Source organism: Saccostrea cucullata, unplaced genomic scaffold, assembly GCF_032062105.1.
Source record: "Saccostrea cucullata isolate Sc308-1 unplaced genomic scaffold, CSIRO_AGI_Scuc_v1 ctg16, whole genome shotgun sequence".
Classification (NCBI taxonomy): domain Eukaryota; kingdom Metazoa; phylum Mollusca; class Bivalvia; order Ostreida; family Ostreidae; genus Saccostrea; species Saccostrea cuccullata.
In genome coordinates, this window is record NW_026933130.1 from 447,164 (window position 1) to 467,560 (window position 20,397).

Here is a 20,397-nt window from a genome sequence, read left to right on the forward strand (position 1 = left end):
ATACGTTATCTGAACTGATGAACTAAAAGACATGGCATATGTTTTTTGAATTTGTTGTAAATAAAAATCTAAATCTTATTTATCATTAAGATCAATTTTCTTTCGTACATAATTCTCTTTAAATAACCTTAAAAGATTATGCAAACGTAGACAAAATGAAATGCATCTTTATTACGTAAAACGCATATATCAAAGTCTATTCAAAAGACATCGGAACAAATTCATAATTTCCTGTAACGGTTGACTGTTTTGGAGAATATCATACTCATATAAATGATAAGACCGAAGATTATTTCATCACCTTACATGCTGCCAAAACCGATGACAAGAAATGGTCACACATGAAGGAGGGTTATTAGGAACAACGCTAAACTCGAGACTCTAGAGGGATGATGCCATTTAATTTTTGATGCCATTAAATAGTAATGTTAAAGTCAAAGCCTTGTTTTCTTAACACTAAATAAAGATGTGATTAGATTCTTTAAAAATTAATAAGGTATATTGTAATTATGACAAAAACTTAGCTACCAAATATTTACAAATAAATGTGTTACATTTCTCTATTTATGTTTACTCCTCTGTATCTAGGGTTGATCACTGGTCCTTGTTCTTGCGTAGTCTTGTCCTCTGTTCATCTTTCATGCAAATTCATACGCATTTCATGTTAAAGTTTTTCCACTATATGCTTATTTTTAAGAATTCAAACAAATTTAAATATAAGTTCAAACAAATCTCCATATGCATTGGAGATTTAAATTTTTTATTGAAGTTTAAATCCGTAAAGCAAGACATTTCAGAAAAAAATGTTGGGACTATTTTTAAAGGGCGTAAGGAATGCGTAAAGAGGCTAGGGTATAAGTATCCGGACAATTTATTTCACGTGTAGTTATCTTAATTTATTAAATAAAAGGAGGGCTAGGGCCTGATTCGTGAATTTGCTAAACACAAATCAACAAAATGAGGGAAATTGTTCATATGCAAGCTGGTCAGTGTGGAAACCAGATTGGTGCTAAGGTTGGTTGTTTAAATAAATTCTTTTTTAAATTGAAAAAGACACTTTTTTTGCAAAAACTATTTTTAAAGTGAGTTCTTATACTCTGCATTTAATAAGTTTTGTTGTGTATTAAATCAAAAAATCAAAGAGACAAGAGATATTTTTTGATGTTCAACTTGCTAATTCATTATAAGTATGAGAAAGAGGAATTATTTCCCTAAAAATTTGAATATGCTCAAAAATCTCATATTATTTATGTATCTTCCTCAAAATTTAGAGATTAATATTATACAAAATCATAAACAGAAGTATCAGTCAGTAATGATAATATCATTTACATTAAAGAATGAGGACCAATTGCATAAAACTTTCAATTGTTTCCATCAATATCTGGTGATAAAAAGTACGATTTTCAATTTTTATTTATGAATGATTCAATGAAAAAATAAACATGGCATACATTTCAGATTAACTGACAATATAATGTCTAAAAATATCCATGCTCTTTTGATTGCTCGAAGAACTAATTCACAGTAGTTATAATTGTACATATGTATACAAGTTGTTGTTGGTGTGTTAGCATTTAATTATTGCCTTTTAATGAACGATGTGTTTAGAAGGCAACTTTGACAATACACAAAACAGGGTGTAATGTATGTGTTGCTAATGGGTTCAGGAACAAACAGGTAGTAGATAATCAGTTGTAACGGGGTACTGATACCAACAGTCAGGCCAGGGGCTTTAAATCCCCCCTATGTAACATTTCTGATTATTTCTTATCTTTTATCAAACGTTTCACACATCCGACTCTGAACTGATTGTCGTTTGGATTCAGATGCCGTCATTCACGACGCTATAAACAACAAAACTGAACAAACGCGGAAACCTGACATTGATAAATGCACAGAAAAAAAGTTGGATCAATTATCAAGTGATATATTCGGGTAGATAATATAAGTTTGTACAAGAATTAGAGGGGATTGTAAAAGAAAGGGTAGATAAAAGCTTGCCGCGAGAAACAACTAAGCATATTTTGTGTAAACTGAGCAATAACGGTAATCTAGAAGGGTGCTGATTAGCCAATGGAAATCTGATTTTATGAGAATTCTTTGTAATACTCTTATGTTTCAAATGATTTCAAGCATGTGTGATTTTAGGACAATGATGCGACACAATAACTTGCCGGCATCCTGACCTGAATCGCCGGTGCACAATCCCCGCTCCTGGGCTTTTAAATCAATGTCATTCCATTCAATTCCAGTGTCTTCCTGCTCTAATCCTGGGAACAATTTACCAGGGATTACGTGATAAGCGCTGAAAATATGGCAGGGCATAGTTCAGTTTCAAAAAATAGACAAATACCAATATCAATCGATATCCCAAATCTAGACTTCTACAAAAATAATATAAGGTTTAAAACTTTTTTGTAGATTTATCTAAAGGATAAGTTTTTGCCTATATTTTATATTATGAGTTCGGTAAAAAGGGAGTTAAATCAAGCATTCTAAAGGAAGTTCTTCAAAAGACCCTCAAACAATTATCTGGTATTATATTGAAATCGTGTTTGCAAAATAAACGACAAACAAAAGTATCTACAGGTTCAGACTTCTTAATTGAAATTAGGACTAAAGTTTGTGTCAACCCTGAGAAAATTGTTATACGTTCTCTAGCAAAGATAGTCAGAAACCTCAATTCTTTAGTAAATATTGTCTTAAGTTATAAATGATCAAGGCAAATACCTAATCCGTCTTATTGTTAGGAACCACTTAACAATGATGTTCTAATGTCAAAAAATAATATTATCCAAATAGAGTAGCACTTATATTGGAATCAAAGGTTAATGTACACGAGAAATAAATATATAATTGTTTAATCAACCATGCTTTTGCAGGGCAGGTGAAATCATTGACTTACATTTTACACTCAATTATGTTTAAGGTTGTTCAATTAATCATAATTTGGATATTTTGAAATAAGCACAAAAATACAATTACTAGAAAAACTGTGGGCGATCTTTAATTTTAAAAGTTTGTTGCAGTTACCGAAAATAATAATTTACTTCGCAAATTCCAATATTACCCCGCAAACATTTTGAACAAGTGCACCAATAACGAACAACAATATATAGCAAATACCTTTAATAAATTTAGATACATTTGATACAACATAACAAAAGACGGTTGCTCTTTCTATTGTAACTTACTCAATCGAAGAGACCCTTACGTTAGTTCTGACAATTAGATCTAGATATGCTGACATTGCGTGCGAGACCTCAGTCCTGATCTGTCGTTATCTTTGTATCACTGAATAAAATTTGTCACCAAGGAGACGAAAAGGGATTTCGGTACTCATTGAAAATAAAATCTTCCACCACGCAAAAAAGAAAACTTTTTGCTAAATTAGGCGTACTTAATAAGAAAAAAAAATGCTATACGTCGGAAGATGGAAAGTGTCAAGTAGAACAGAAAAAAATGTGATACCGTTTAAATAGTGAAAGCAAATACAAGATATTTGACCGCGAGAAATCAACGAGATTTCGCCTCTCAGTGACGTGTTCGAAATAGAGATAACAAACCAGTGACAACTCATAATGATAATAATTCATCTGGTTTGAAACTTTAATTTTCTCCATTTAACAAGGGTTTCGACAGCTCTTTCAACAGATTTAAGGAGATAAAATTACACTTTCACGTTTATCAAAAAAGAGACAAATATTGAATTTAAATGCGAAAAACTTTGCTGTTTATCAAAGTAAAGTAGGATGTGTAGCTTGACAGTTTATATAACAGTCCCGTAGTTTTATGTACCTAAACACAATACACGTGTAAACATCTTTTAAAATTTAAAACATTAAATATTTAAGTTTAACACATTTTGAAGTCGGGCCTTTAAAATATGAGATGTTATTTGGGTTTTAATTGAAACAAGCTGCTGTTTGATATTGGGTGATGTTAACGACACAAGTTCATTCACGACATCTCTGAAGACAATGTAAGAGGCGGCAACCTGTCAAAGGCTTGTTCCTTAACTTCTTCATTGTTTAGACCACCTCGCACTCTTTATCTTCGAACCAAAAATTTAAAATCCCGTATCAAAGAATCTTTTTTTCTCTCAAAGAATCGCAAATACACTGGCGATTTGGTGATGATCACAGATTTGTTCTCTGATTGGCCAACTATTGTGCCTGCTTACTTGATGGAAGAACGATAACCGGTGATAAGCTTTTATAACGGATGCGAGGATTTGAATGAAACAATGATATTCTGATTTAAAGATTGTTTAATAGTTGTGGTCCTTGGTAACGCTTATCCTTCGAATTTAACACTTACACCAAACAAATAATTCTAGAGTTTATTCTTCGTACTCCTCCAAAGTCAGTAAAACTTATTGACATTTTGTCTTAAATTTAAACATCATAATTAATTTAATTTTAAAAAAATATTTAGCATAAAACTGATCAAGGGAATTTATAAATAATTTTTCTTAAACAGTCTGAAGGGGTTCTAGATTAAAGCTATGAATATATTTTTTTATTAATGAATATCTGTGTTGCTAATAAATTCATAATTTTTAATACCTTTATAGCAACACAAGGACTGATTTGAATTTGCCAGTAAATTGATAAAAAAAATTAACAAAGACAATTTTAAATTATCACAAAATACCCCAGTCTCTTTCTTTTAGCTTTAACTTATAAGAATGGTCTTTCGTTCTTATTGTAGTTCTGGGAAGTAATATCAGATGAACATGGAATTGACCCCACAGGAACCTACCATGGAGATTCAGACCTGCAGCTAGAAAGAATCAACGTCTACTACAACGAAGCAACAGGTACAGCGACCCTAACAGTTCTATATCTGCACTGATACATGTATATAAGAGTCCTGATACAACTTAGAAAACCAAAAATGACTTAATACGAATATACTAGTTCGAAATATTTTTAGTTCTGTGATATCAAACATTCTAAACTTTTTGCTAGGTGGAAAATATGTACCTCGTAGCATTCTTATCGATCTTGAGCCAGGAACAATGGACTCCGTCCGATCAGGCCCATTTGGACAAATCTTCAGACCAGACAACTTTGTGTTCGGTAAGTCGTCAACAGTTACTTCCACCAGCCCTCTACGGTGTTCTGTAAAATACAAATGTTTCATATATTTTATAAAGCATTCTTTTTCATGATAAACTTTCCATTGCAGGACAGAGCGGTGCCGGGAACAACTGGGCTAAGGGTCATTACACAGAAGGAGCTGAATTGATCGACTCAGCTTTGGACGTTGTCAGAAAGGAAGCGGAAAGTTGCGACTGTATTCAGGGATTTCAACTCACACATTCACTGGGAGGGGGTACCGGAGCCGGTATGGGAACACTCCTCATCTCCAAGATCCGTGAAGAATACCCAGACAGAATCATGAACACTTTCTCCGTTGTCCCATCTCCAAAAGTATCTGACACCGTCGTGGAACCCTACAACGCTACCCTCTCCGTTCACCAACTGGTCGAGAACACCGACGAAACATACTGTATTGATAACGAGGCTCTCTACGACATCTGTTTCCGTACCCTCAAACTCACCACTCCAACATACGGTGACCTCAACCATCTCATCTCAGCCACCATGTCCGGCGTCACAACATGTCTTCGTTTCCCTGGTAAATAATCAAATTGTTTGACACAGTGAAAAGTAATCATTTAAAGAGGTTATTTTCAAATGTTTATAATGCAATAACAATGTCACATAACTCTGCATCCTAGCATCAAATCTTTGATACTTAGGTCAACTGAACGCTGATTTAAGAAAGATCGCTGTCAACATGGTTCCATTCCCCCGTCTTCACTTCTTCATGCCCGGGTTTGCTCCATTGACATCACGTGGTAGCCAGCAGTACAGAGCTCTGACAGTCCCTGAGCTTACCCAACAGATTTTCGACGCCAAGAACATGATGGCCGCCTGCGACCCACGTCACGGAAGATATCTGACAGTCAGCGCCCTATTCCGTGGTCGCATGTCAATGAAAGGTATTAATATCAACAAGTAACTAAATTAAAAATAACTTTAAAGATACAAAATTACTCTCTTCCTTTCGAAAAAGTAAATTTCACTCGTCATTAAAATGCTTCATTCAAATTTCCAGAGGTTGACGAGCAGATGTTGAACGTCCAGAACAAGAACAGCAGCTACTTCGTAGAATGGATCCCCAACAACGTCAAGACCGCCGTCTGCGACATCCCACCACGCGGTCTCAAGATGTCAGCGACATTTGTTGGAAACACAACTGCCATTCAGGAGCTCTTCAAGCGTGTGTCTGAACAATTCACTGGTAAGCTTGTTAAATTTTTGAAAACATTGTAGGGTTTTTTCAATTGGAAACCAAGTTAAGAATGCATTACGCATTTTGATTCATTTGTTAATGAGAATTTTTCCCTTTTCAGCCATGTTCCGTCGTAAGGCTTTCTTGCACTGGTACACCGGTGAGGGTATGGACGAGATGGAGTTTACTGAGGCGGAGTCCAACATGAACGATCTAGTGTCTGAATACCAACAGTACCAGGATGCAACAGCGGAAGAGGAAGGCGAATTCGAGGAGGAAGAAGGAGAGGAAGAAGCGCAATAGACATTATAAAAAACGCAGCAACTACGTCATCCGTCCAATTATATTTATATTAGTTTACAATGGAAATCATAGATGAGATTAGGACTATCTAATTAATAAATTGTAAGAGCTTACAACATCACTACGCAAAATATCGTATTTTGTGGCTCTGAACAAAAAAATAAACATGATTTCAAAATCATTATGTCTTGTCTTTCGTAAACATTTAAGAAATGAATTTAATAGCTACCCATTTTATACGGTATAAACTGGGTTGGGGCAGTTTACGCTTTATAAACCGCGAAGCGGTTTATAAAAAAACGTTAATTGTTCCAACCCAGTTTATACCGTATAAAATGGGTAGCTATTAAATTCATTCCTTATAATTTAATTTTCACTCATTTGATGTAAGAAAAAAAGATGATTGTTCTAACAAAATGACTTCAATTTTACAAAATTTGAATGTACGTCAGGCGTATTAATACGTGTTTGACAAAAGTCATTGTGACGTAGGCAACCCATTTAATATCATATAAAGTAAATCTTTTATCCAATCAAATACAGCGTTACAACCAGAATTAAATTATTTTTCATAAGAAAGAGGGATGGACCCACGAGGCACGGAAAGAGGAACGAAGAGTTAAAAACTTGGTTTCCGACGATGTGTGTGATTAGGAAATGAGATATAATATCATTTTATATATAATCAAAATAGCAGCGTACCATCAAATAATAACGATGGATCAGCAATGTTAAAACACTTAACTAGTAGACAGATTGATTGATTGATTGATTGTATTTTGTTTACCGTCTCTCTCGAGAATTTTTCACTCATATGGAGACGCCAACTCTTGCCGGTGGAGAGCTGCAAATTTTGTCCTATAATCGAAACTTAGGGCCATTGAGCAGGGAGGGATCTTTTACGTGCCAGCACCTACTGCGACACGGGACCTCGGTTTATTCGGTCTTATCCGAAGGACGGTCTCCACGTCCCACTGTGGGATTTGAACCCGCGATGTAAGAATCAACTCCTTACTTCGCGACTCAAGAGCAGACGCTCTAACCACTGCACCACGCGGGCGACAACTAAAAGACAAAAAGTTTTAATAAGTTGTACTTTAACATGTACAGGATAAATTTAATCAAACTTTCAGTCTTCTTCTTCAAGTGCTTTAATTTGCATAAACCGGGGGAGGGAGGGGGGTACATCAAATTTGAAGTGTAAGATTTTGTTTGGTATACAGGTATTAAAAAAAAAAATCTTAGATCGTTTCTGGTAAAAATAAAATTAATCCGTTAGAATTTTATTACTCTTTGAAAATAAAATATTGATGTCGTGGAGGCAGTTTCTTAATAGGGGACCCCTACTTATTTTTTAGAAGAAGGTACCTAACTTAATTTTAGGTATCCCCGCTTCAAGCTCGTATTTTGTTGATATATATTAATCATTAACCTATTTTAAAATGACATCGGACACTTTGAGAGACTTTTTTTCTTGTCAATTAAATGGAAATTACGTCAATACATTTACAGACTTTATATGTTTTACAACTTTCGGTTGGGGGTACAGTACAGTAAAACCAGAGACTTCCAAGATTTCCATTCCGAGGTCTCTGGTTTTATCCTACATAAGTGTATAACCCCAACCGGATACTGATGTATCGCATCCACGGTCTTATTTTGTTATCAGCGTAATTTTCGAGGAATAAAGGAGTGATTTACAATAAAGAGGCTCGACCAGAGATGTCTGAACGATTTAATTGACAAGAAAAAAAAGTCTCTCAAAGCGACCGATGTCATTTTAAGGTAGGTAGATCAAAATTTATGTCTTTCCCTGATCATCTATTTGAAATGGGTTTGATGATTAAACAAGATCGATCGAATTGTGCAAAGAACATGTTTAAGACATTGATATACAATGTATGGATATGTTTCTTTTAACTTAATATTTAAGAGCTAAATCACTTACGTGCATGATTTACAATTATCTTCTTAAAAATTAATTCGAGGAATGAAGTCTCTAGTTATATTTAGCCCAAAACATAAAGTACACTCTTTTCAGAACCGTTGTCAACAATACTATAGTATCACAGTATGTTAAACATCAAGATATACTACTAAATTTGTCATTAAAAATTGCCATCAATCTTCATGCATTCATTACTCCTGTTTATATCTATTCTAGAAAGATTTAAAAGATTGTTCTATTTAGTTGTACTCTATATACATGTATGTAAACTAAAAAGTAGTATTTTTGTACTATTGTCCTTAAAAAATATTTCTGAATTCCAATTTAATTGAATGAGAAGCTTTTGAGTGTGCATGCGTGTGTGGAAATGATGCTACATGTAATTAAATTAATTTTCTTGTGTTCTTTAATTTCTCAAGAGTTCACATTCATAAACGCCGAGCAGGAAGGAATATTTACATTTATGTGCATATTTATCTCACATGGAAGTATTAAATTTTATATTTGCCAGCTGAAGAGTTTTATTCTTTCCTGTTTGCAGTTTTTTCTGAATAGAAATATGTGGGGATTGGAATCATAACCCTTTGATCTTAAGAATTTTGAATCATGTTCCAGTTCGGGAAAGCAGTTTACTTTGTACGAGGGACTTGGAGGCAAGAGACAGTAAGAAGGCTAGTAGATATATTATTCTTAAAAAAATTAAAATAAGTTCTACCTTTCATCTTTTAAGTTATGCAAGTGTTTGACACAACGATGAGAGGGAAGAATAAGGTTTTTCGAACAAAGTAAGCATAGATTTTAACAAAAATCACTTTTCGTTTATTATTCTGAAGAATTATTGCATTTTGTCCTCGGTAGCCTCAGGGGTAAAAATTTTGGTGAAGTTTCTTTTTACATTCTAGATATTAACAACTAAAAGTCTCTACGAATCGTTGTATTGGTTTTAGTCATCATAAAAAGACATTCGTCTCCACAGAAAATTTCTGTACAAGTCCTTTGACTTTTGACCTAAAGAATGTGTCTAGCGAAAAGAAACATAATGGTAGCCTAAGGGGATAAAATTTTGGTGAAGTTTCTTTTTACATTCTAGAATTTAACAATTAAAAGTCTCTACGAATCGTTGTATTGGTTTTAGTCATCATAAAAAGACATTCGTCTCCACAGAAAATTTCTGTACAAGTCCCTTGACTTTTGACCTAAAGAATGTGTCTAGCGAAAGGAAACATAGTGGTCTTGACTTTGCAACAGTCCTTTTAGTTTCTAACAGATTTTATTTTTAAATGGTTGAAAGTAAACACCTGTTATCTAATTATAAATAGCCTGTAAATAATTAAGTGCATATCAGGGCTCTACTTCCTCATTTCATTTTTTGCAAGTCCCACCTGACAAGGGAAGCATGAAAAGAGTAACTGCCAGAATTTTAAAAACAATTTCAATACTTGATATTAATAAAAGTTAGCCATTTGTTGAGCTGAAAATTTAAATCAGCACCGAATAGATAAAAAAAAACTGTAGATTTTTTTCGGGATGAGGAGGGAGTTGGGGGAATGGGTGTATAGGTACGGACATCACTAAACTTGATTGTGGTTTGGAGTTCTTCATTTTATCCTCGTATATGTATTTGTAAACTAGTTGACATCTGTTGCAAATATATGTGCCCCCCCAAAAAAATAGATAAATAAATAAGTATAAAAAGAAATTATTTTTCTTTCTTTTCATTCAAAAAAAAGTTAAAATTATTTGTATTTTCTCAGTAGATTGTTTTTAAAGAAAAAGGAAGTAATCCTTAAATCTCCCCACAATGAACCAATGAATACTGTAAACCAGTTTTTACTCGTCAGAACTTAATTTTCGTGTAAATACGCTAGAAAGTGTGCTCACGAAAGTATCATTCTCGTATAGATTAGGCCTTCAATTCGACATTTAGATATATAGACGACGTACGAGGGTTGTTCAATAAATAATTTCCTGAACTGTATGACATACTATACAGATATCATATGACATTAAACATGACTTTCTCTCATTATTGAATCTTTAATGAATTAATAAGTTTATGTGACCACTTTTCATCACTTAGTTTCATCGTGAGAAGCTTGGAAACAAAGGCTATTCGAGACACTGCATCATAAATGAATGGTAAAAAATCAGTAAACTATAGTGAAAATAAAAGCTTCATTAAAGCTGCTGTAAAACCTGTTAAAAATTCCAAAGAAATATTCACTGAAATATGTGACATTTACAGCAACCAATGCCTGTTTTATAGACAAATGAGCAGGTGGATTTCAATGATAAAAAATTATATAATGGGCATCAAAAATGGGTACCGTCCTTGCCAACAAAAATTATAAGTACTGTTTGCCAAATTTCAACAAATAATATATCGGGAGTAGTTTACACTGTTTTTAAGAAACGTTTGAAAGTAAAAAAGCTTAGTACTCAAAGGTCACCCTATATTTTGAAAAATGAGTGAAAACGACAGCGTGTACGAATGTCTTAACAATTCTTTTAAAATATTAGTAATTGTAGTTATCCACGTTTGTTTGATATTCAAACAGATAATGGAACATGAATCTATTGCTTAAAAACCTCAAAACAAAATTTACCACAAGATGTACTTGATAAAAAACAGCGAAGGTCTGACAAGAGCAAAGATATGCAAGATCACAAACCCAGATTTATATGCAATTTTCTTAAATATTAGTGGTATTGTTGTTCAAAGTCGTATTCGATGAGACAGTTTAATTTCTGGGGGTACCTGTAAAGTGCGAAACGAAATAGAAACGAAACGAAACGAAATCTGCCGAAACGAAACGAAATCTACCGAAACGAAACGAAATCACGACGAAACGAAACGAAACCTGCCGAAACGAAACGAAACAAAACTATGAAAATGTTTGGGGTTTTTTCAAATCAAGGTACATGTATATAATTATATATGTGTAACTGCATGTGAACTTTTTTTTAAAATCAAATAAAATTTATATACACATGTATATATATAAAATTATATATAGTTCAAGCACTTGTTGATATAAAATTTTAGATTACTGATAAATTATGCTCCCTTCTCAGTCTAATGATGTATTTTATTGCAAACCACTCATTTCTTTTTCGAAAAATACCTCGATAAAAATAGGATTGTATGTACGTAGAAAGGATACACAAGATTCCGGTTGTAGTTACATGTATAACTGAACAATAAAACCAGACACCTCGGAATCGATTACTAAATACTCTAAGTCGCTGGTTTATCCTATGTTTTAAGACATTCGCAATACAACAGTACAGTGACTTTATTTCGACCCGTACATAAACGAACCTTTACATATAACAACATCAATTTTGATAGATATATTGTATCTAGATAAATAAGGACTGAAAATAAGAGTAAGATATAAAAATTGGAAAATACTGCACATATTGAAATTATACATGCATAGTACGCTCGTGCATATTTGCAGCTGGTAAACATGTAAATACATCATTAGACTGAGAAGGGAGCATAATTTATCAATAATCTAAAATTTTATATTAACAAGTGCTTGAACTATATATATATATATACATGTGTATATAAATTTTATTTGATTAAAAAAAAAGTTCACATGCAGTTACACATATATAATTATATACGTGTACCTTGATTTGAAAAAAAAAAACCCAAACATTTTCATAGTTTTGTTTCGTTTCGTTTCGGCAGGTTTCGTTTCGTTTCGTCGTGATTTCGTTTCGTTTCGGTAGGTTTCGTTTCGTTTCGGTAGATTTCGTTTCGTTTCGGCAGATTTCGTTTCGTTTCGGCAGATTTCGTTTCGTTTCGTTTCTATTTCGTTTCGCACTTTACAGGTACCCAATTTCTGGAGGAGTCTAGAAAGCAATATTTTTGCAAAAAAATCGAAAGGTTTGTTAGAGGAGGGACCCAGAATCAGGAATCCACTACATTAAATTTCTCCATGACAGCGTCCAAACCCGCACGTTCTGAAGAGTAAAGGGGTTTTCGGGATAAACAGAGAATTAATGTTTTTTCACATTAACAAAAATTCGCCAGATCTGTCGACTTTTGACTTGTTTTTACATCTATCAGAAGGAAGAAACAAGTCCAGGAAACCATAGGTATCTGCCATTTTCCAGTATACTAAGGGACATACCTAAAAATAAGTTCTAAAAACAGTAACCTATATTCGTGAAAATTTTGTCTCGCTAATAAGGAGTTAATGTCTACTAGTACCTCGTGAATATAAGGTGTCATGATCTACAGTAAGCTTACAATGTCAATCTCGTCTTTAAATGTCAAAATTTGTAGAGTTTTATTGTTGTGTTTAAAAGTATTTAATATTTTCTTTATTTGAAATATACTTCCTTAAGTCAATTGGTGATGCTGTAGATCTCAAAATATTTTAATCTCTAGTTCTATCTTCAAAAGCAATCATAAATAGCCGACCTATATTTATACATAATACGCAGGAAAAATCTAATTACCCAGGAAGAACACATTTCCTAGAAAATCAATTCACAGGACAAGATAATTTCGGTGTACTTATTAAAAAATAATTTGCTATTATAAAGATGAATTGAGATATTACATGTGTATATGGAATTTCCTAAATATGATCTTTTGACATTTTGGCTCAAGCCGCAGGATATCCGCTCTTATGCGCACTTCTGAATGAACAACAGCAGACGAGAGTTGCACGCTCCTTTTCATCGTCATGACGCAGCTGCATGCTTCAAGCAAGCCGCGGATTTAGGTTCCCTTGTTTTTTTTTTAATTTGTGTGTTTAATTTCGTAAGATTGGGAATATAGAAATCGACATGAAGGCGCCATGAAGCATGTCTTCCCATAAGAAGAAGTTGGAGAGACAAAAAGTGATACGAAAGTAAGTAGCTCTTATAAATAAACAAGGCTAGTTAGATACTTAAGATTTTTTAATGCATTTAGAGAGGCATTCCTGGCTAATTTTATGCGAATCTTGTTATCGTTGTCTGCCTGTCTCTTGTAAACTCTCGGATGCTTTATTTAATGTAATTTGCTACCGTACACCTGTTGTATACTCCAAGAAAGTTTATTGTCTGCTTTAGAGGTTTGCCAATAAATATTTATTCACGACGTAATTGTTTCTTGTTATCTACATAGTTTCTACAGTAACATTTACAAAAGTCTTGTTGTTTACCTCTCACTTTATCCTACAGGGTATTGCAGGCCATTTTATAATTATGTATGAAAAGAAAGATGAATTAATTCTCGCCAAAATCTGTTAAATCACATCCGTTAAATTGTATGAAAATGGCTGCTGATATATTTGTTTATTTAAGTAACATTTTTAAATTCTTGCGATGATCAAAATAATTTGAATTTACTGGAGACGGAAAACTGACAAATCTGATTAGAAAAAGTAACATGATAAAATGGTAAAAGCTCACTGGATTAGCAGTGAGTATCGGCTACATGAACAGATTCCATGTTTACACGTGTGCTTCCAATAACCAACGTACGTTCACTACTGTTTTCGTTCTTATTGATTATCAGCTCTAAAGAAGTCAAATGAAGTAAAAATGTTACTGTTTTCTATTTCAGCTCTATCACAGATTAATTTATTACATATAAATATTGTATTTCTATTTGTTTATTGTCATTTATATTCAATAAATGAACATTTTATCTTTATTGTTCAAAGAGCTGTTCTCCCTCTAACTATGAGTTGAAGGAAGACAGCCATAAATATATTATTACCGTACGATTGTCAACAAATACAATCTGTCATGGAGTCGGATCTCTCTTTTTCATTTTAATTGTTTGGCCATTAGTTAAACACTAAATTGTCTATTGATTTTCCCGTTTGTTTAATCATGACAAGGAGCACACGGCGGGTGTGACCAGTTGACAGGGGGTGCTCACTTCTCCATGGCACCTGATCCCACTACCAAGGTTATAGAGGTCCGTGCTTGCTCTACTCCCGATTTGCATTGTGTCGATGGCCTTTGGAGCTTTAATATTGTTCTTTATCGCCATATTTTATTCCCCTCTTTGAATATCTCTTTATAGCATGGGTGGGATGATATCAATCGAGTGTAGTGGAATTACTTAAATGTAATTAAAAAACTATAGACACTGACATTTCGATAATATGCATATGTACTATGACGCAGACGTTACAGAGGATTTATTGTACAGTTAAATTGTAAAGGAGAAATAAAAGAATGCAGCAGAGTCCTGTTGATAAAGTATATTATCCACGCAGTTAAGATAAAGGACTCACTAGCTTTTGTGGCTTCTTTCCTTGCATTAGTATTATTTGCTCCACCTAAATGTCGCCAATCTAACGACATTTAATTCAAACAAGACCCATCTGTAATCCTCAGCTGTCGCAGAATTGTAAATAAAAAAGGCTATTGTTCTTCAAGGAAACTACGAAAGTAAAAACTCGTGTACTTAAATAGCTTTACAATGTGAGCCTTATCTCCCTGTAAATTCAATTCAATACTGAAGCACTAAACTAATATAAGGGACAGTATGTTGGAAAATTTTTGCAATATGATACATTGCAATCCTATCTTAGAGCATGTAATAAGTTGTGGACTTTTATTGGATAAGGACGCAACTCATTTTTTAGTTGATAATTGGGGGCATAATGTATTGTTAACTAATCACAAATGGAAAGACAAACGTTTGTCATATAGTTTAAATCAACTTTTAAATTTTTTTTATTTATCCTTAATATCTGCAATAGAATTTATATTTGAATTGTGGATTTTTATTCATGATACTATTTTTACCTGCAAACGATATTCTTATATTGTTAACCAGGTACTTGGTTCTCGTTCCAGACATAGCGAAGACTACACCTATTTCTGCGGCTACTGCAGTGTAGGTTCTGACTGTTTTGAAGACGCTGTGCATCACGTGATCAATTTTCATGGAGAATCTGAAGTCAAAATAAGGAAAAGGACATTTAATGAGAATAACCAACACTTTGAGCAACACTTCAAGCAGTGGAACATTATCCCGCGGGATGAGGCTGACAAAGGATTCAAGGTTAAAGTTAACAGTGACAGCGAACAAATTAGTCTGACCAAAGAATAATGAACTGCAAGACCACGCCCACTTGACAAAATAGAATCTTGTGTTATTTTTCTTTAAATATTTCATATATTGTTTAGCCTTGATTTTGGAAGCTGGTGTTTAATTAAGAATGGCCTTCCAATGTGTTGCTAAAACTCATTTGTGGACCTGAAGACCCCATTTGCTCTTGCTATGGTCTCTACACGAATCTTTTTGTGTTGTATTTGTATAGTTATGTGTCTTAACCTGTTTCATAAATGTATCTGTCAATTAAAGAGTAAATCTTTACCCAAAGGAAAGTAAAACTTGTCACCCAGTTATCACATGGGATTGACGAGAACATGGGAAACACTGATGAAAGAGCATTTTCAAGTAATTTCTTGGTATTGGCAATCCTTTGGCATGCACTGTGCATTTGCTTAAATCGATAAAGCGCTACCTAGACAAGAAATTAAACTTTTAGTTTCATTTTTAAAGGAAAGAGTAACAGTAAAATGTTGAATCACTGTATACCATACCCTGATTATGTTCAAGTATAGTTGTATTTGTTTTTAAACAATCACGGTGACAAAGTATAACTTGTATTCAGTATTGGTAGATTATAAATTTCCTAAATCAAACGTAAGGTGGTGTATTATAACTGCATATGTATTTTAATGAAGAAAAAACCCTGACATATAAGTGATTTTTTCCTTAATAAAAGGAAGAGAAATTATTAACCTTTTATAAGTCAAGAACCAAGTTTGATGAAAAATTAAATTGATTTCAGTAAAAAGAACATTTCGATTGTATTTTCTGAAACGGAAATAAACCAAAGGATGGGCTTAAAGACAATTTTTATAATAGCTTTTACAGGAATACATCCCGAGTGTGAACCCTTGAACAAGTGAGCATAAACCACCAGCCTTGGTACGATAAGAGGCCCAGAATATTAGTTAGGAACTCGTGTTTACAAGCCAGAAAGTTATAATTCTAAATGAAATTTTCACAACTTTTGGATTCCAAGATTTTGTCCGTTGATTTACAACGATTGTTTTCAACACATAAAGAGCAGGATGGAATGTAAAAGTATTAGCAATCTAATTAAATGCACCAGCATTGCACTTGAACTTTCTTAAGGGTAAAACTAATGAAGTTTCTAAGTAAGTGAGAATCGAGATGTTTTCGACATTTATATGGAAGTTGAAGGTTCATCTTAAGCTGAAACCAAAAATTTTATTTTACAAAGAAATGAGACAAACAGTGAAAAATTAAAAAAAAACCTATTTAACATCGCATAGTAAAACTGCTTTTGTTTGCAAATTAAGCTTCAATATGCAGGTAATAAACACCATATAGATGATCGGAATACCTGGTTCATGATCCCGTTACAAGGTTATTGAGCTTGCGTTAGTAAGAATAGCTACATGGTCGATACAATGACCTTGTCAGCAAATACAATTTATCATTGAGTCAAATGCTGACTGACGTTTTTCATACCAATTGTTAGTCCATTATTTATACACTAAATTGACGAAGATTTTTCCGTTATTTCACGATCATGACAATGAGCACACAGCGGGTGTGACCGATCAGCAGGGGATGCTCACTCCTCCATGGCACCTGATCCCACCTCTGATGTTTCGGAGGTCCGTGTTTGCTCTGCTCCTATTTTGTATTGTTTTATGGACTTTGATATTGAATACTGTTCGTTATCTCCATATTCTTCATGTATCAGTCTCAGTTGTCAGTAGCAATGAAAATCGTTCAGTGAGTCCTTCAACATCCGATATATCACAATAGATGAAGACGTAGTTTACTTTTCACTAAAACTCATAATTGCAAAAACCGTTTGCATTTTCCTGCAGGCGTCGCAAGGGAATTCAATTTCAAAGTAAGCATGGTCGCTACTCATGAAGCGTTTTTGGTGCAACGTAATATATTTTAAAGTTGATAATTAATTTAACTTAATCAATATTTTAATATGTAAAGTCAGATTACCTAATTGAATTAGACATCATGCATGACCTATATAAGTCCACTCAAAGTTGAGAATTCCAACTTAAAAGATGGAAATCCCAAATGAACTATAAAGTTGGTAAATCCAGCTTTTATCTTGGCTTTTCCAACTTTAAAGTATGTAATTCTAACTATTATCTGGACTTTTCCAACATAAAAATTGGCTTCTCCAACTTCAAAGTTGGTAATCCCAACTTCAAAGCACGTGGACATTCTAATTGAAATCTTGACTTTACAACTTAAGTAATGATTTTTCCATTTTTTTAATAGCTTTTCTAGCCTTTTTCGTTTTTTCCATACATTTTAAATCATTGCCAACCCTATAAATGCAAACTTGATACACTGAAACGAATTGGTAAGCAATAACTAGCAATCTGTATCAATTATATTTCGAGTAAAAAAAGACCTTATATTTCTTTTGGTCCATCATGTAATTTTATAGATAATTCCAACTCCGATGAAAGGAGTTCAACCAAGTCTGCTCATGAGATCAGACATAAAATTTTATTTTGTTTTTGAGACTGTAATGATAACATTTCTTTGTAGGTGTTTGATAAATACATGGAGGATGTATCATCACCATATTAATTTTTCTGTTAGAAAGACACGAGCTAAATGTATTAATTCTGTTTATGAAAACACGATAACCGCCCCCCTCTTTTATCACTATAATATCGTTCTTTCCATTGAAGTTACATGTATAAAACGGCAATCCGAATAACACTGAAAAGTATCTGAATATATGCAAAAAAAAAAAAAAAAAAAAAACGAACAGAGATTGTGAAGCCAAGATTAAAGTTGGAAAAGTTAAGTCAAATTAAAGTTGGAATTTCTAATTTTAGAATAGGAAAAGCCAGGCTTGAAGTTGGAGAAGTCAAGATTAAAGTTGGAAATGCCAAGATAAAAGCTAGAATATCCCAGATAAAAATAGGTAAAGCCAAGATTAAAGTTGGAATTACCAATTTTGAAGTTGTAAAAGTCAAAATTAAAGTTGGAATAAACAACTTTCAAAGTTGGAATTTCCATTTTTAAAATAGGAAAATCCAAGGTTTAAGTTGACAAAGCCAATATTGAAGTTGTAATTCACAAGAATAAAGTTGGAATGGAATTACTATTGGCAAGATTAAATTTAGGAAAGAACTGCTTCACTACCCAAATCACTGAAAAGGTCTTTGGTTTTGATATCCATGTAAAAGAGTTTCACGCTGAACAGTGTTCAGATGGATTGAGAAATATTTTTTTTTTTTTGATTGTCAAAAAATTCCAGTCGAACTGGTAGATCAAATTCTGCATAGATATACTTAAAATTGTCAATGTTTTGAGCAACAAAGCATCTTTGAATTCCATTTTTACAGTGAGAGAAATTGCGAAGACTCTAAACATTTTATTATCATACTAAGATTTTATTGAGTTCTTATTTGTAAGGAAAAAAATCTAAAATGTTTTTATTACATGAGAATATTATTTCCTTGCGATTACTTTTAAAAGAGAAAACATGTGCCAACTAGATATGTTTGTGAAACACTGATGCCCCTGTATGGCAGCTTAAATTATAATGAGGGTTGAAGTGTCTCAAAATTAATGCAAATCAAACTCTGAAGTCAAGGTCAAAAGTCAAAATTTGGTATCCAAATGAAGGTCTTGTCACGAGGAATACAATAGTAAAATATGAAAATCCTAGTACTAACTGTTTAAAAGTTATGGCCAAAGTTCAAGTTTTTTTTTTTTTTTAAAGTGGATCAAGGTCAAAAGATATTAAACCCATCGGAAGGTCTTGTCACAAAGATTACACCTATGAAATATGAAAGCCATATAGCCCCATCCACTCAATAGTTATGGGCAAGGTTATAAAGTTTTTGTAGTCAAACAGAAAGACAAACGGGGGAACAGACATGACAACAACAATATATCCCCGAATCTTCGATTATGGGGGCATAATGATCTACAAAGAATAAATTTTAAAAAAGATGATATATTTGATGGCTGTCAAAACATAGGTTACTTTTTAGTGGAACCCGAAAATGTCGCCTTATTATTGAGACGAAAAGCTAGGTCGACGTCTCCAAACATGTTGCCTTTATATATACAGGTTTATTCCTATAGATATTAGGTCCGGTGTGTACAGTTTTTATGTTAAATTGTAAACATTGCATTGGGGAAATTTCAGCAGCTTTCTAAAAAGTAACTCCAAAAAATGGTCCTGGGGCTATTTTTACGCCCCTTTAATCAAAGATTCAGGGGTAAACTTTAGTATAATTTTTACCCTGTCCTTCTGTCTGTTTGACTGTTTGTTTGTACGCGAAACTTTGACCTTGGCCATAATTTTTGAGATGGTGGGGCTTTTATATTTCACTAGTATATTGTATGTGATAAGACCTTTCTTTGTGTACCACCAAAATTGAACTCAGGACCTTGGAGTCTGACCCACATTTACCAAAAGTTTCCACACATCAACCTTGGCCATAACTTTTGAACAGTTGGTGCTAATGCTTTCATACTTCAATGTGTATTCATTGTGAAAAGACCTTTCAATTAGTTAAAATATTTTTGACTGTTTGGCCTTGACTTTGAAGTTTGATCCACTTTTTAAAAAAATCTTGGTTATAACTTTTGAACAGTTAACACTAGGGTTTTCATAATGCACAGGTGTATTTCTTGTGACAAGACTTTCTTTTGGATACCAACAATTTCGACCTTTGTGTTTGGAGTTTGACTTGTGTTTGAAAAACTTCAACCCTTGCCATAAGCTGCCATACGGGGACATAGGTGTTTCATAAAC

At 33.4% G+C, this 20,397-nt stretch overlaps 2 protein-coding genes across 2 annotated transcripts; both read left to right on the top strand.

Moving 5' to 3' along the window:
• The first annotated feature begins 880 nt into the window (after window positions 1-880).
• On the top strand, window positions 881-6,793 carry LOC134237325 (tubulin beta chain-like). The gene is made up of 7 exons (XM_062719431.1): window positions 881-1,014; window positions 4,717-4,825; window positions 4,977-5,087; window positions 5,197-5,649; window positions 5,774-6,016; window positions 6,133-6,318; window positions 6,431-6,793. The coding sequence occupies exons 1-7, from the start codon at window positions 958-960 to the stop codon at window positions 6,610-6,612; spliced, it is 1,341 nt and encodes a 446-aa protein (XP_062575415.1). The 5' UTR covers window positions 881-957; the 3' UTR covers window positions 6,613-6,793.
• Window positions 6,794-13,219: 6,426 nt separating this feature from the next.
• On the top strand, window positions 13,220-15,895 carry LOC134237326 (uncharacterized). The gene is made up of 2 exons (XM_062719432.1): window positions 13,220-13,437; window positions 15,386-15,895. The coding sequence occupies exons 1-2, from the start codon at window positions 13,391-13,393 to the stop codon at window positions 15,639-15,641; spliced, it is 303 nt and encodes a 100-aa protein (XP_062575416.1). The 5' UTR covers window positions 13,220-13,390; the 3' UTR covers window positions 15,642-15,895.
• Window positions 15,896-20,397: the final 4,502 nt, after the last annotated feature.

Coding starts and splice junctions, on each gene's coding strand:
- LOC134237326 (XM_062719432.1), top strand. CDS start 13,391: ATGTCTTCCCATAAGAAGAAGTTGGAGAGACAAAAAGTGATACGAAA. Junction 13,438..15,385: donor AGACAAAAAGTGATACGAAA/GTAAGTAGCTCT, acceptor TTCTCGTTCCAG/ACATAGCGAAGACTACACCT.
- LOC134237325 (XM_062719431.1), top strand. CDS start 958: ATGAGGGAAATTGTTCATATGCAAGCTGGTCAGTGTGGAAACCAGATT. Junction 1,015..4,716: donor GAAACCAGATTGGTGCTAAG/GTTGGTTGTTTA, acceptor TTCTTATTGTAG/TTCTGGGAAGTAATATCAGA. Junction 5,650..5,773: donor AACATGTCTTCGTTTCCCTG/GTAAATAATCAA, acceptor TTTGATACTTAG/GTCAACTGAACGCTGATTTA.